General features: G+C 65.4%; 2 protein-coding genes across 3 annotated transcripts; one reads left to right on the forward strand and one right to left on the reverse strand.

Annotated features, from left to right (window-relative positions):
- Positions 1-2,308: 2,308 nt before the first annotated feature.
- Positions 2,309-9,054, forward strand: FAAP100 (FA core complex associated protein 100). Its single transcript, XM_062506336.1, has 9 exons — positions 2,309-2,473; positions 3,102-3,220; positions 3,397-4,352; positions 4,900-5,050; positions 5,944-6,698; positions 6,984-7,120; positions 7,719-7,835; positions 8,245-8,331; positions 8,404-9,054. Exons 1-9 carry the CDS (start codon positions 2,309-2,311, stop codon positions 8,536-8,538), a joined length of 2,622 nt encoding a protein of 873 aa, XP_062362320.1. The 3' UTR covers positions 8,539-9,054.
- A 452-nt stretch (positions 9,055-9,506) lies between these two features.
- FSCN2 (fascin actin-bundling protein 2, retinal) lies at positions 9,507-12,394 on the reverse strand. Of its 2 annotated transcripts, none has more exons than XM_062506413.1 (5): positions 11,572-12,394; positions 10,238-10,394; positions 10,033-10,154; positions 9,797-9,964; positions 9,507-9,712 (listed from the first exon to the last, which is right to left on the reverse strand). In XM_062506413.1, exons 1-5 carry the CDS (start codon positions 12,392-12,394, stop codon positions 9,507-9,509), a joined length of 1,476 nt encoding a protein of 491 aa, XP_062362397.1. The 2 variants fall into 2 exon arrangements, with proteins under 2 accessions (XP_062362397.1, XP_062362396.1); XM_062506412.1 differs by having other exon boundaries at positions 10,000-10,154.
- Positions 12,395-15,291: the final 2,897 nt, after the last annotated feature.

A 15,291-nucleotide genomic window follows, 5' to 3' on the forward strand; every position in this document is an offset into this window, starting at 1 on the left:
TCCCAACGGGACTGGGGGAATGCTGTACCCCAGTGCGAACCACCTGCACTCCTTCACCTGGGCCAGGATGGGGCTGGGATACTCTGTGTTCCCAGTGGGAAGGGGGGACACTGTTCCCCAGCACGGTGCCACCTGTGCTCCATCATCTGTGCCTGGATGGGACCAGGATGCTCCGTGTTCCCAGCTGGAACAGGGGGACACAGCACCGTGTCTCCTGCACTTTATCACCTGCGACCAGCCAGGGCTGGGATGCTCCACATTCCCGCCGGGACTGTGTCCGGGCTGTGTCCGCGGTCTGTTTGCAATCAGCCCCGGAGCCGCGTGCGGCCGGGCCCGGTGCCAGCCCCAGGCTGGAAAAGGGGGAGCAGGAGCGGCGGGAGCCAGAGCTGGGGAAAGCAGCGCGGCGAGCGGCTGCGGAAGCGGGGAGGTGACACTTGCCCAGCCCAGCCCTGGGGGACAGCACACCTTGGGGACACGGCCCCACCATGGCCCGGCTGCTCCTGCTCCTGCTCCTCACGGCTCTGGGCTGCGCGGCCGGGCCGGGCCGGCGGCCAGCAGCGTGGAACGATGGAGCAGATGGTAATTCCCAGCCCTCGGCACCCCCTTCCCACCCGGGTCCCCATCCCACCGGGCTGAAGGGCCTGACCGGGCAGCTGCCCTGGGTGTGGGGATGGGGTGGGGGTCCTGTCTAGAGCTGGAGGGGTCCCAGGTGATGGGCTGGATGAGGCTCCTGTTCCTGGGGGGGGCTGCTCGTGATCCCAGCTCGGCCCCTCCAGCCCAGAGACCTTCGGCGAGGGGCTGTGCCAACTTGACGCTGGTCCTGGACAATTGGAAATTCGCCATCACATCCCAGCTGCGGAACCTGCTGCTGTCGGACCACCAGACCGTGCTGCCCGACTACGGCCGGTGAGGGGCCGGGGGGCCCGCGGGGCAATGTGGGGGTCCCCGAGGGGATATTTGGGGGTCCCCTGGAGGTTATTTGGGGGTCCCTGCCCTCACGCCGCTGCGCTCGCAGGATCCCGGCGCTGTCGGGAGCTCTGGACCAGCTGTACCGGGATTTCCGCGGCTTGAAGGAGCAGCTGGGCCGGCTCTCGGATCGCTTCGCCCACCTCGAAGCTTCCGTGGAGCAGCTGAGCCGGGCCCGGGGCGCTGCAGCCGCTCCGCGCCGGGGGGGGATCCCCCAGAGCCCCCGCAGAGCCCCCGGGACCCCGCAGTGAGCGCGGCGGGGGCGGCTGGGGGCTCAGCCCGGCTGGGGGCACAGGGGCATCACTTTGGGGGGAGGTCTCAGAAAGATGAGGGGGCAGAGCGATCGCTTGAGGAAGTTCAGGCTGGGGGGTGTAGGGACATCACTTGGGGGTCTCAAGCCGGGGGGCTCAGGGTCATCACTTGGGGGACTCAGCCAGATTTTTGGGGGGGTCCTTCCCTGTGGGTTAGGTTCAGTTTGGGGGGGGCTCTGCACCCCCTCGGTGATCACAGCCGGCCCCTCTTGCTATCAATAAAGCCGCTGCTGCCAGCACCGCCTCGCTCCTTTCTCCCCCGTGCCGGGATGGGGGGGGGGTCACTCATGGGGCGGGGGTTCCTCCCCTCCCGGTACCGGTCCCCTGGAGCCGCCCCCCCCGCCCTGTGCCGCTTTACGGCCTGTCGTAAACTCCCCCCCGCCCATTGCGGCGGCCGCCGCGCAGCCGTAAAGCGGAGCCGCCCGCGCCCCCCGCCCGGTACTCGCGGCCCCTCCGGGAGGGATTTGGGGGGGGGTCGGGATGGGGGGTTGGGGGTTGGAGTGGGGGGCTGTGGGCTGGGCGGGGGTGGGTCTGGAGTAGGGGGCTGCCCGTGGAGCTGAGCTTCGGGAGGCCTGGGGGTCTCAGTCGGGGAAGGGGGGCTGTGGGACAGGGTCTGGAGTACAAGGGTTGTGATGTGGGGGGCTCTGGATTGGGTCTGGAGAGTTTGGGGTACAAGGGCTGTGATGTGGGGGGCTCTGGGGTGGGTCTGGGGTACAAGGGCTGTGATGCGGGGGGCTCTGGGGTGGGTCTGGGGTACAAGGGCTGTGATGTGGAGGGGTCTGGGGGCTGTGGAAATGGGAATGGGGGCGCTGAGGTTGATGCTTGGGAAGGGGCTGTTTGTAGAGCTGGGCCTGAGGGTCCCATTCAGGGGGAAGGGGCTATGGGGTTCAGGGGTGGGAGGGCTCTGAGAGGGGCATGGGGGGTCTGCAGGGCTGTGTCACCACACACTGCCCACAACTCGGAGCCCTGGACTCAGCCTGTCGCACCCTCGGTGTCCCCCCGCCCCCTCCCCACATGCCCAGGCTGGCACCATGGCACAGGTGGGGCACAGGGTGGATTATCTGGCTGGATTCTGCTGCCCGGTGGGGGGGCTGGTGGCGGGCAAACCGCGGGTGCTGTGCCATGAGAACGAGATCTACCTCTCCAACGGCACCGAATTTGTCTACGTGTATGACCAGGAGGGCAAAGTGCTCAAGGTGAGGGGCTTGGTGGAGTGGGGGTTCACCCTGTGTCCCCTATCCCATGGGAACACCCCCCCAGTCATGTTCCCACTCCCTATGCCTGGATTCCTTCTGTCAGGACTCAACAAACAAGCCCTATGAGAAGCATGCTTTGCTTTGGGGTTTGGGGGTGCTGCCAGCTGGCCCCTCTCCCAATCCTGTGGGACACCATTGGATCAGACTCCACAGGCTCATTCCCCCCAGCATAAGGGGTTCTCTCTCATCTCCCCCCAGGCCTGATCGCTGTCCCCTCTACCACAGCATCCTGACTGACACGCTGCTGCCTTTGTTAATTTGTTCTGATTATCATTTCTAAGAAATCCACCGCTGTAAGAGCGGGATCTGCCTCCCACACTGCACTCCCGCTCAGCAAAGTAGAGCACGTACCCTGCTCCCTGTTTTCCTTCCCCTCAGGGAGCAGGAATGACAGGCTGCCTCAGCCCCTCTCCCAGCCCCCCACCCAGGAACACCCAGCTGGGTGCTGCCCAGGGATTTGTTTGTCCCTGGAAATTGCTTTGGATCCCCCTCTGCAGGAAGCCGCCTTGTCCCTGCCGCCCCTCGGGGTGCCGTGGGAGGTGACATTTGGTTCTGTCCCTGCTGCCAGGCTGTGTTCCGCTGCCCTGACCAGGTGTGGCACGTGGAGTTGCTGCCCCAGCCCCGGCAGCTCTACATCCTGTGCGCCCACAGTGGGATCTACTGTGTGTCCCTGGAGCAGCAGAGCAGGTGAGCCTGGGGTCACCCCCTGCCCCTGGGCTCCCAGGGCTGCTGGATCCCTCTCTGCCAGTGCTAAAAGCTCTCCTGCAGGAGTTCATTTCCAAAGGCAAGGCAAAGACGTGGCCAAGGGACACGCTGGCTTCTCCCCATGGCTTGGCTCAGAGCTCTTCTCTGTTGTCCCAAAGGTTAATGGAGCAGACAGACGGCGACGGCCAAGAAGGCAACGGCCCTTCCGGCGTCTTCCCGGTGGAAGCGGACGCCTGCATCTTTCCCGACGCCAGCCTGAGCATGTTCACCCTGCTCAGCACCTTCGTCATCACGCTGGGCCAGGACGAGGGCAAGTGGTGGATGCGGCTGCATGAGCTGCCACGCCCGGAGCAGGACGGGCCCCCTTCTTACCGACAGGTCAGCCAGGTGGAATTCTGCCCCGGGACCCCACCGGGGGATGCGGGGGACACGCCACCCTCCTGCTTCCTGCCTGTGCTGTGCTGCGCGGCCGCGCCCGGCACCCAGGGGCTGTGGTGCTCGGGGGGCTTCGTGTTGGAGGAGCCCCTCTTCAGCCTCCTCTTCGGCATCGACGTGGCCATGCTGGAGTCGCCCATGATCCTGTGCGGTTTCCCAGACGGGCAACTCTGCTCCGTGCCCCTCAAAGCTTTGAGCTCCTCGCCCGCCGCCGACGGCTGCCGCGACGTGTCCACCCCGGCGCCGCCCGTGAAGATCCTGCACCACCTGGAGGAGCCCATCGTGTTCATCGGGGCGCTGCGCACCGAGCGGCGCGCGGCCGACGACGCCGAGGACGAGCCGCCCGCGGGCGAGCCCGGCTGTGACTGCGTGGTGGCTGTGGGCCACTACGGGAAGATGGTGGCCGTGAAGGCGGATCAGAGGGAGGAGGCCACGGTGCCGGAGCTCAGGGAGTATTACCTGCGGGGGCCCATCCTGTGCGCGGCCTGCGGCAGCGGCTCCCGCATGTACTACAGCACCCACTCGGACATCTCCGCCGTCGACCTGGACTGGGCAGGCGACTCCTCGGACCCCGAGGACACAGAGAGTGGCACCGGCGTGCTGCCCCCCGTGCTGTCCCCGGCCAGCCTGAGTATCTGTAGTGTCGTGGCTCTTTCCTTGTCCTCTCGGGCCTCGGAAGGTACTGGGGGTTAGCGGGGTGGGATCCCCCCTCTCCTCACTCTGCAGCTCCATGTGGGCTGGGTGGGGCTCTGTCGTTCATCCTTGTTGGCTCCCCTTGGTTTTGTAAATTGTTCTTGTCGTGATTCCTGCTCTTCTCTGCCCGTTCCCAGTCTCTTAGTTTGGCACTGTAGGAACTGGTCAGCCCTCACAGTCGTGGGCTCCCTGTGTGGGGCAGGCTGCCAGGCCAGCTTTGATGAGGCTCTCTCCAAAAAGAGGGTGTTCAACGTGCCTCTGGACTGGCTGCCTGCAGAGCTGTGTGTGCCACCAGCCCCTGTGTGACAGCTGGGTGCTGCTGGCCTTGGCTGGGAAGTGGCAGGCACAGTGTGGTGTCCCCTGTTTGGGGTCTGTGTGTGAGCGGGGTGTGCTGTGGTGTTCCATGTCTGTCTCCATCATATCCCACTGCCTTGGGGAGGCAGAGCCGTCCTGCTCCCTGTCCTCCCACCTCAGCCATCCAGGAAGCCCCTGCTCCTTTCCTGGCCCTTGACCTGCCCTGTCTGTGCCCACAGGGGAGTCGGAGCTGTTGGCCCTGTCGGCCAAGGGCCGCCTCGTGTCCTGTGGCCTGTGCAGCCCTGAGGAGCCAGACGTGGAGCTGACCCCTGCTGAGATCGGCCGGAGGATCAAGGAGCTGCTGTCGGGAATAGGGGACACCTCAGAGAGGTAAAGGTGGCACCAAGCTTGGGGTTGTACGGGTCATTGCCAGTAATTAATTATGGAATCATGGAATGGTTTGGGTAATAGAGACCTTAAAGCTCATCCAGTCCTACTCCCAATCCTTGTCCAGTTTGGTCGGGGACACTTCCAGGGATCCTGGGGCAGCCACATCTTCTCTGGGCACCCTGTGCCAGGGCCTGCCCACCCTCAAAGAGAACAATTCCTTCCCAATATCTCATCTAACCCTGCCCTCTGGCAGTGGGAAGCCATTGCTCTTTATCCTTCACTCCAGGCCTTTGTCCAAAGTACCTTTCCAGCTCCCTTGGAGCCCCTTTAGGCACTGGAAAGGGCCCTAATGTCTCCCTGGAACCTTCTTTTCTCTTTTTCCTGAACACCCCCATCTCTCCTCAAGCTTTTCTCTTGGAGAACTGCTCCAGAATTTACCTTTCCTGGCTGGGAAGCGCCCCCCAACCTCAATAATATAAAACCAGTGTTTGAGGGCAGCCCCCTCCCATGGCACAGCCACCCCCAGCGCTGTGGGCGGGCTGGCAGCGGCAGCCATGGCAGCAGAAGGTGGCACAGGCAGGGTGCCAGGCGCCCGCCACGCGTGCCAAGCCGGCAGTAACAGGCAGGGCAGGCACATGCCTCCATCCTCCATGGCTGGCTGTGTGTGGGGAGGGGCTGTGGGTGAGCCCCCCCCTCCATCCACAGGGGGATTCCTGAGGTCTGGAGCCACTCCACAGGGTCAGCTCTGATGGGAACATGGATCTGTGGCTGCCATGGCAGAGAAGCTGGGAGTTTCCTGTGGTGGGATCATGCCAGGAGCAGCTCAGCTTGGCAGCACAGCGCCATTCTGGCGTCCCTCCCGTTGTTTCATCCCTGTCACATTGTCCTTGCAGAGTGTCCTTCCTGAAGAAGGCCGTGGACCAGAGGAACCGAGCTCTGGCCAGCCTGAACCAGGTGATGAACGTGAGCGCGGCACTGCTCTCCAGCCACGAGGGCCACAAGCCCATCGCCTGCACCGTCACTGCCAACTGGAGCTGCCTCCTGCTCCAGGACACCGTCACCATCTCCTGCTTGCTGGAAAACTGCAGCGAGTACAGCCTGGAGGAGGGCTGGACCCTCTGTGTCCAGCTCCTGGCCAGCCCCTGTGCCTTAGAGGAGGAATCCATGGATTCGGCCACCACCTTCACTTTCCCCATTGACCAGCTGCTCCCTGGGAACAAGCGGGAGCTCACGCTGCCCCTCGGCCCTGCTGCGGACACCAAGCTGGACCTGCCTCTGACCATCTCCTGTGCCCTCTACTACAGTTTACGGGATATTTTGGGCAGTGGCTCCGACTCCTCTGAGGACCTGGATGATTTCCTGCCTGACGACTCGCCTCTGCTGTCCCCGGACAGAGAGGGGATTTGCCTGCCCCTCAGCCAATGCACCATTGACATGCTCCAGTGCCTCTGTTTTGGGAGCAACCCCCCCGGGCCCAACGCCCCCCCTGCCCCCCCAGAACCTGTGGAGACCTTCCTCAAAGTGTCCCGGGAACAGACTGAACCTGAGGAGGGGAAAACCCTGGGAGAGGAGAAGCTGCCTCCCTCGGCAGCATCCATCCGGGTGTCCTCGGAACTGCTGAAAAATGCTCTCAAAACCTCGGAAACAGGTGGGTCCCTGGAAAGGAGCATCCCAGGAATGACAGAGAGTCTCCTGGGGCAGGGGTGCTGGCAGGGTGGCACTGTCACAGCCCCTCCCTTGGGCGAGGAGGGCTGTGTGACCCCAGTGCCCCCACCACAGCCTTGGCACATGTGTAGCAGTGACAGTGGCATGACTGAGCTCAGCGTGTCCCAGCAGGGTGGGTTCAGCCCGTGGTACCCCTGCCCCCTCAGGGGCTGCCTCAGGCACGTGCCATCAGTGGTGTCACATCTCTGCTCTGTCCTTTGGTCCCCAGATGTCCCACTTTGCTGTGCCACCCTGCGCTGGTTGCTGGCTGAGAACCCTGGGGCTGAGGCACTGAGCAGTACGGAGGTGGCATCGGTGTGTGGCATGGCACCAGACGGTGGCCATGTCCAGCTGGTCGTCAGAGAGGCAAGGAATGGGTTAGCCTGCAGGGAAGCTCCCTGTCCCACAAAGCCAGCTCCTTCCTGGAGCCAGAGAGACAAGTGGGTGCATGACCGTGCCATTCTCACCCCCTTCTGTGGGGCTGGGGTTTGAGTTCAGGCAGCATTCCCAGTCCATTCTCCCAAACCTGGGCTTCCCAAAGGCTGTGGTCATTTCCCTCCCTCTCCAGATGTTCCAGATTTCTTTGGTTGTACAAAACACCCTTGGATTTGGGTTGTAAATCCACCCCATGCAAAATTCCCCTCTAAAGGCACAGGGAAAACAGGGATTTCTGCCCAGCTCTCCTGCCTGACCCCACCTGAGGGGCCCCCAGGTACCTGGCACAGGTGGATTTGCACTTGAGAGCTCAGATGTCCCCAGGGGGATGAGTGACAATGTTGACTCTGCCAGATTCAATCCTGCCAGGGCTCACCTGGTAGCACCAGGCTGGGGCAACTGCTCCTGGGAGGGATGGGAGGTTTTGGGGGTGTCTGGAGGCTTCTGGTGAACCCAGTGCCCATGGGGAGGGGTCCTGGCCCCCCCAATGCCCAGCAAGGATAGCAGTGACACTGTTCTCACTGTTCAGGTGACCATGAATGACCTGAGCCCTGCAGGTCCCATCCAGGCTGTGGAGATCCTGATGGAGAGCCCATCCCTGGCCCACATGTGCAGGACACACCACGCCGTCATCCGGCGCATACAGGTACACCCCCCCGAGGGCAGGGGGAACCCCAAGTGACCCCAAACCCCCTGGAATGGAGCCTGGGGTGCCGTGGGGGGCATTTCTGTGGCACCATGGTGTGACAGAGCAGCACCACTCAGGCTGGGGATCCCCACACTTTGGGGTCCTGGGTTTGGAGCTTGGGCTGCCCTGAGACTGGGGCTCCCCAGGGCTCAGGGGGTTCCCTGTGGCTGGAACTCCCCAGGATTCAGACTCCTGAGATTGGGAATTCCCAAGGTTGGGATTCTCAGGATCTGGGGGCTGTTGGAGCTGGGGCTCCCAAATCTGTGAACTCCCCGAATTGGGCATCCCTGGGGCTGGGGCTCCTGGGATTGGGGTCCCTGGGGCTGGGTGCTGCCAGCTCCCCCAGCACCCTTCCTCCCTGACACAGGCGCTGGTGCTGGAGCAGGCGGCGCAGGGCTCAGGACCCCCCGACCTCCGCATGCAGTACCTGCGTCAGATCCAGGAGAACCACGAGGTGAGCCCCCCATCCCCTCCCCGTGGGAGCCCCACCCCACCCCGGCCCTCACCCCCCGCCTCCCTCCCACAGATGCTGCTGAAGGAGGCGCAGACCCTGCGGGACCAGCCCGCCATGGGCGAGGAGGGGGCTGAGGGCTCTGCCACGGCTGAGAAGCTCCTGAACATCTACCGGCAGCTGCGGAACCCCAGCCTGGTCCTGCTGTGAGCGGGGGGCGGCCAGGCCGCCCCAAACCCCGCCGGCCGGGGTGGGGGTCCACGGGAGGGCCCCCCACCCAAACCCCACCAGAGCAGGAGCAGGGCCGGCAGCGGTCTGGGAGGGGGGTGTGTCTGTGCGTGTTTTGTGGTCGTGTTGTCGGCAGCACCGGGAGGGTCTCGGGGCTCCGGTGGCGGAGCGGGGGCTCCTGGGCTGGCCCAGCCCTGCCCTGCCGTCCCCCAGCCCGGCCAGGCCGGGGCAGCCCCCCGGGGCCGCGCTGTCTTGTGGATCCGTGGTAGTGTAGTGGCCGTCCCGAGCCGGGCCGGCCGCGGGCTGAGCCCCCCGAGCCGCCTTCAGGATCAGGACAAACAGGGTGCTGTGCCCGGGGGAGCCCCGTTTTCTGCTGGGCAGGGGAGGGGGTCTCCGCTCCCCCGTTGTTTCTATTAACGATCTCGTATCTCCATGCTGGTGCGGCGTGGTCCGGCCCCGGCCCCTCCCGCACCTCTCCACTGTCTGTAACTCTGTCGTCTGCCATGAAAACGATCCTGTTGCTCACCCCGTGCCTGGCTCTGTTCCTTTCCATCCATCCTCTCCCGGAGGGTCCTGGCAGTTCCCTGCACCCCCAGCCTGGCAGAGGAGCCACAGGCTCCCCAACCCACTCGGGCTTCTGCCTGCAGTGGCTTTGCTTTGCTGACCCCCCATCATCCCGTGTGGCACCCCTGGGAGTCCCTGCAACCCACTGGCCCCCGGATCGGCCCTTTCTATGGGGTCTGGCCGCTCCTGGGAGGGAAACACGGCTCGATCTCGGTGGGAAGGAGGTTGCGTCGCTGCCCCAGTGTGATCCAGGTGACTTTAATGCCATGAACGGCAGGGGCGGGGGCACAGCTGCCATGGAACGGTGCCACTGCTGCCACCACCCTGCTTTGCCAGGGACAGGAGGGTGCCCGTGGGCGGCGGTGGCCGCAGGGGAGGTTCTGGGGTCAGTATTCCCAGAGCGTGGCCCGCAGCACGGACTCGCTGTCGGCACGCAGGGTCCCCGCAGGGTCCCCGCGCAGGTACCGCCCGTTCTTCCCTTTGATGGCCACACGGCCCCGCTCCCGGAACTCGAAGAAGAAATCCTCGGAGAGGTCCCCGTCGCTGCACACCGAGCCGCTGCTCGCCACGTACCAGTACTTGCCCCCCTGGCCTGCAGGGAGCCCCGGGAGGGAATGTCAGTGCAGGCTGGACAGACCCCCAGGGCCACCCCGCCCCATAGCCCCCCCCCGCCCACCTTGGATCTGGTAGGCGCCGTCGCTGAAGCTGATGTGGAAGACGTCGTAGACGGAGCGATTGGAGTCGAGCAGGTTGGAGCCCCGGTGGTAGCAGACGAAGCCGTGCTCCCCCCGCAGCACCAGCATCGGGCGGTTGATCAGCTTCAGAGTGAACTCCTCGTCCTCCCCTGCACAGCACCCAGCCCTCAGCATCCCAGTGAACCCCCCGTGCCCCCTGTCCCCCCCCAGAACTTACCCACGGTGTCGCTGACGGCCGCCAGCTGCCCGTTCCTCTTGGTGCAGACGTAGCGTCCGTTGCTGGCGCGCAGGGCCACGCGCCGCCCGCGCCACTCGATGTCAAACATGGTGTTGGCAGCGCTGGTGACAGAGGGACAGCGTGAACTGGGGGTGTCTGTGTCACCCCAAACCATCTTTCCGTCCCACCCTGCAGCCTCACTCACATTTCAGTGGCCACGGCCTGGATGCCCCCGTGGGCCACCAGGGTCCAGTAGCTGCCTGTGTTGGTGTGGAGGCTGCACTTGTTGGTGTCGCGGTCGATCTGCAGCTGGAAGGTCTCATGGTTCAGCTCCTCGTCCTGGTTTGCTGAGACATTCACACCTGCAGGGAGAGTGGGTGTTGATGCTGGTCCTGCTCTGGACATGAGCACTGGTCATACTCCCGCCATCAGCACCACTCCTGCTGTGGCCACAGGCACTGGTTCCTCTCTGTCTGCCAGCATTGGTCCTGTCCTGGCCCTGGGCAGCAGTCTCAGTCTTGCCATGGTCACTGATCCCACTCTGGCAGTAGCTGGCACTAGTCCTGTTCTAGTCATCATTGATGACCCCACTGTAGCCATTGTCACCAATACCAATCCAGCCACAGGCACTGATCCCACTCCAGACATTGTCACTGTCCCATTCCAGCCACTGGCACCCATCCTATTCCAGCCATGGGTATCGGTTCCACTCTGTTGGCTATTGTCACCAAAAGCACTCTGTCCATGGTCACTGATCCCACTCTGGCCATTGGCACCGATCCTGTTGTGGCCATCAGGACCAATCCCATTCCAGCCATTGTCCCACCCCAACCATCACCACTGCTGCCCCATGACCACCCTCCCCCTCCCCCCCAAATCCTCCTGCGAACAATTGTGCTAATTGGGCTGGTTAATCAGCTTGTCATGGCCATGTCCATCTGGTCACAAACCCCTATTTATAGCTGGTCCCCCCCTCACCCAGCACTAAGCTGCTTGGCACAGGGGTGGCACCGTCCCCGGGGAGCACCTGGGGGCGAGTGGGGTCCCTTGGGTTTCAAACAAGGGGTTCTGTTCACCTGTGGTCACATCCTCGGGCTCTACACAAGTGTGTGCACACAGGGCATCGTGTGTGGTGTGCACAGGCAAATGTGTGAACCTGTGGGCGCTTCCCAGAGCACAGCACACTTGTGTGCGCACGTACACACCTGTGCACACCCACAGCCCTGCACGTGTTCACACACACAGCCCTACGCACACCCACACAGCCCTGCACATGCACACACGTGTGTACACACACACACCCATGCCTTCCTCCCTGCAGCCCTGCCCACTCCAAAGCTGCTCCCACTCCATCCTCACTGACCTCAGTCCCCCCTTAGGACCCCCCATGGCCCTCTCCACCAGCCGTGTCCCCAGGATGTAGGCTGTAGGATCCCCCCAAGCAGGCACAGCACTGTGGGGTTGTTACTGTGGGGTCTCCCCCAGGGTAGGGGTCCCTGGGTGGGCAGGGAGCGGGCAGGGGGTGTGGGGAGTTCTTACCCTGCCGGATGGAGACGTATCTGCCATTGGCTGCCGTGAACACCACCTGAGGGTGACTCTCCTCCAGGTCAAAGAGTTCATCTTTGCCCGGCTTGGAGCTGCGGCCGGATTTGAGGGTGCCGGTGGGTCCGGTGGGCGCCAGGTATTTCCCGTCGCAGTCCTTGAATGCTAACTTGCCGGCCTTGAACTCGAGGGTGTAGCCGGTGCCAGCGCCAGGCTCGGGCACCAAGGTGCCATCGCAGCGCAGGTAGCGCTCGTCGGCCGTGCGCAGGCTGTACTTCTTGTCCTGGAAGCAGAGGGTGATGAGCGCATCCACCCCCCAGGGCAGGTTGCTGTCGGTGGCAATCTCGTCCTCGTGGGCGCTCAGGTGGGCGTAGCGGCGGCGGCTGACGCTCAGCAGGTTGGCCTGGGGGTGCATGGCCAGGTGCACGGTCCAGAGCTCACCCTCCGTCACGCTGGGGGCGAAGCAGGACAGGCGATCCTCGCGGCCCCCGAAGAAGCGCCGGTGCGGGGCCGACTGCAGCGCCCAGCGCCCATCCGACTGCGTGATGATGCTGAAGCCTTCATCCCTTCCCGGCTGCTCCGCCTCGCAGCGCACCTTCCCGTCCTTGTCGGCGCCCAGGTACCGGCCCAGGTGGCTCTTGAGGAAGACGATGGAGCTGTCGGCTTCATCCTGTTCCAGCGTCCAGATCTGCTTGCGCTTGAGGCTGGGCGCCGAGGCGTTGACCTTGTAGCCGAAGCTCTCCGCCGTCAGGTACCGGCTCTCGCAGTTGATCAGCCCGAACTGGATCTTCAGCACCTGGTGGATCCCATTCGTTGGCATCTTCCGCCGAGGCGGGGCGGCCCCCGGGGGCCGGCGGGGGCTCCCCGGCGCTGCCGAGCCCGGGCGTCGCGGCGGGGCCGGACGGAGCGCCCGCGGCGGGGGCGGCTGCGCTGCCCCGGACCCACGGAGCGGAACGGGGGCCCCGGGGGGGCTGCGAGCCGTTCGATTACCCGCAGGTGGGATTAGAGACCGGCCGGGTTGCGATGGGCACCGGGGGCGCCCGGGCGAGGGGGCACCGCGGCAGCCCCCGGCCACGCCACCGTCCCTCGCCGCGGCCCCGTCCGGCTGTGGCGGAGCCGCGGGTGGAAAACTTGGGTGGGAACCCGATCCGGGCCGGCGTATCCGTTCCGATCCCGGCGGGTTAAGGTTACCGGCCCCTCTGATTCAGCAGCGGGTCACCTCCAGCCGCGCCGCCTCCCGGCCAGCCCCTAAGCGCCTTTTCCAATTAGCCAGGCATTTTGATTAGTGTAAACCTTTTATCCTGCTTTGGGGCCCTTGGCCTCCATCTGTCCTGTGGCCCCAAATCCCTCCTGCGGCTGTGGATCGGGGTCACGGACACCCCCAAGCCCTCGGAGCCAACCCCTTGGGTGTGGGCCCCTTCGGGGCTGACAGAGATGCGAGGGACAGGAGAGGATGGGGGCGTAGGGGCAGGAGGGGACAGCGGCGTAGGGAACAGTCCCCACGCCAGCCCCAGCCCTGCTGGGACCCCCAGCCGGGGCAGGCGCAGCCACAGGGACCCCAGGCCGCGTCCACGCTGCACCGGGGGCAGGTGGGGACAGGCGGGGACGGGCTCTGCCATCACCTGGGCCCCCCGAAGTGTCCCAATACCCCGTTCCGGGGTCCGGCCGTGCCGTGGCGATGCCGCACCGGCTCCCGCCGCCGTCCCCCGGCCCCGCGGCTCCGGTGTCAACCCGGTGCCCGGTTATTGTTCCCACAAACAGCCCCAGCTTTGGTTGCTCATGACTTTTTCATGCCAGGCTGGCGCTGCCCGCGCCGGGGGGTGCCGAGGCCCCCCGAGCCGCGACACCCGAGCCGCGACCGCCCGGCCGCTGTAACTGACCCCCGAAACGGAGCCGGCTCGGCTTTCGGGCCGCGGTGTGGGGGGAATAAATGGGTCAGGGTCCTGGGGGGGCCCGGGGGGCCGTGGGTGGCAGGGTGCCCGCGTTGTTCTCGGTGGGTGCCCGCTGGCACCTGCCCGGCAGTGCAGCCAGGAGCGGCATTTATACATCCCGGGCCCCCCCGCTCCACCAGTGGGGTCAGGTTCCCCTCGGGGGGGGCCCTGGGCGCTGTCCCACAGGCACAGCGTGTCCCTGTGTCCCTCCTGCCTGGGGACAGCCAGACCCATCCGCATTGAGGGCTGCTGAGACCGGACATGCCCTTGACAACCCCTCTGGCCGGGGCATCGCAGGGGGCTGGGGTGGGTGACCCCTCTGGGGGGCTGACCCCCCAATTTCCATCCAACACCCTTCCCAGGAGGAAAATGAGGATGCTGGGCTGCTGAGGGGGGTCCCCATGCACAGTACTGGTGGCAGAGGGGAAGGGGGGGAGTTCAGCTGTGCCCCAAATGGCCAGGGGGATCAGGCAGGGTCTTGGTGTGGGGGTCATGGTCGGGGTCAGGAGGGTGTCGGGGTGCTGACTGTGCTGGGTGGTGGGAGCCCCTCCTGGTTTCCATCCAGGGAGGGATATGGGGCTGTTGCACCACCCGGGGGGCCCAGTCCCTGGTAGGGAGCTGGCAGATGGATGGGGGGGGCCCCCAACCGCGTCCCAGAGGCTCAGGGGTGTCAGGGCAGGGGCTCGGGGGGTCCGGGGGCGGATTAAGAGGGAGATCGGGCACCTGCGAGGTGCGCCCCCCCCCCCCATCGTCACTCCTCCCCTGCCCACGGGCAGCGGGGACTGACGGACGGACGGACGGACGGACACCGGGCGGCGAGGCGGGGCGGGGCGGGGGTGGTGCCTTCCTCCTCCTCTTCCTCCTCCTCTTCCTCCTCCTCTTCCTCCTCCTTTTCCTCTTCCTCCTCCTTGTCCTCCCGCCCCTGCCCCTCCCTGCCCGCCCTGAGTCACGGGAGGGGGCGGCCCACGCGAGGCGGCCGCGGTGCTGTGTCCGGGTGGGGGGCGCGGCCGGGATGTCCCCCGGGAACCCGCGGGTGTCACCTGTTCATCCCTCCCCAGGCGGAGCCCCCCGAGCCCTCCATGTCCCAGCACGACCCGGTGGGACACGGCGCTGGCGCAGGGACACGAGACCCCTCGAGCTGTGCCGGGTCCCCCCCGGACCCCCGTCACCCCCCCCGGGGCCATCCCGTGTCGCTACCGGCTCCGAACCCCGACAAATCCCCGTGTCATCCATCCCAGTGGCACCGGGAGATGCTGGGAAGGGCTGGGCAGGGGTGGGAATCCCGTGGGACGTGGGGGTGGCGATGCCAGTGGCCACCACTGCCGTGGGCCTGAGCGGCACCAGGGGCTGGCGTGGGTGGCTGGTGCGTGGGCCTCTGGCACAGTATGTGGCTACCTGGCGCGGTACCTGGCATGATAGGTGGCTACTTGGCGTGGGACATGACTAATATGACATGGGACGTGGCTGCCTAGCACAGTGTGTGCCTACCTGACATAGTACATGGCTACCTGAGATGGTACAAGGCTACCTGACATGATATGTGGCGCCTGACACAGTGCATGGCTACCTGACATGGGGCGTGGCTACCTAGTCCCACGGCATGACCACCCAGCACCCCTGGCACACACCTGTGTGGCACTGCACAGGTGGGAGCCATGGCTGTGACACCCCCATTGCAGCGGGGGCACAGGGCCCGGGGGACCCCCGGAGGAAAAGGGGGAGCGTGAGGAGCCCCCAGGCTGGGGGTACCGGGGTTGGGGCTCCACTGGGGCTGGGGTGGCTCAGG

Source organism: Cinclus cinclus, chromosome 20 (genome assembly GCF_963662255.1).
Source record: "Cinclus cinclus chromosome 20, bCinCin1.1, whole genome shotgun sequence".
NCBI classification, from domain to species: domain Eukaryota; kingdom Metazoa; phylum Chordata; class Aves; order Passeriformes; family Cinclidae; genus Cinclus; species Cinclus cinclus.

Bases quoted from the DNA above. Each gene is read 5' to 3' on its own strand.
- FAAP100 (XM_062506336.1), top strand. From the start codon at position 2,309: ATGGCACAGGTGGGGCACAGGGTGGATTATCTGGCTGGATTCTGCTGC. The intron at 2,474-3,101 runs GTGAGGGGCTTG...CCCTGCTGCCAG, and splicing joins AGGAGGGCAAAGTGCTCAAG to GCTGTGTTCCGCTGCCCTGA. The intron at 7,836-8,244 runs GTACACCCCCCC...TCCCTGACACAG, and splicing joins CCGTCATCCGGCGCATACAG to GCGCTGGTGCTGGAGCAGGC.
- FSCN2 (XM_062506412.1), bottom strand. From the start codon at position 12,394: ATGCCAACGAATGGGATCCACCAGGTGCTGAAGATCCAGTTCGGGCTG. The intron at 10,395-11,571 runs GTAAGAACTCCC...CTCTCCCTGCAG, and splicing joins ATACGTCTCCATCCGGCAGG to GTGTGAATGTCTCAGCAAAC. The intron at 10,155-10,237 runs GTGAGTGAGGCT...CTCTGTCACCAG, and splicing joins CAGGCCGTGGCCACTGAAAT to CGCTGCCAACACCATGTTTG.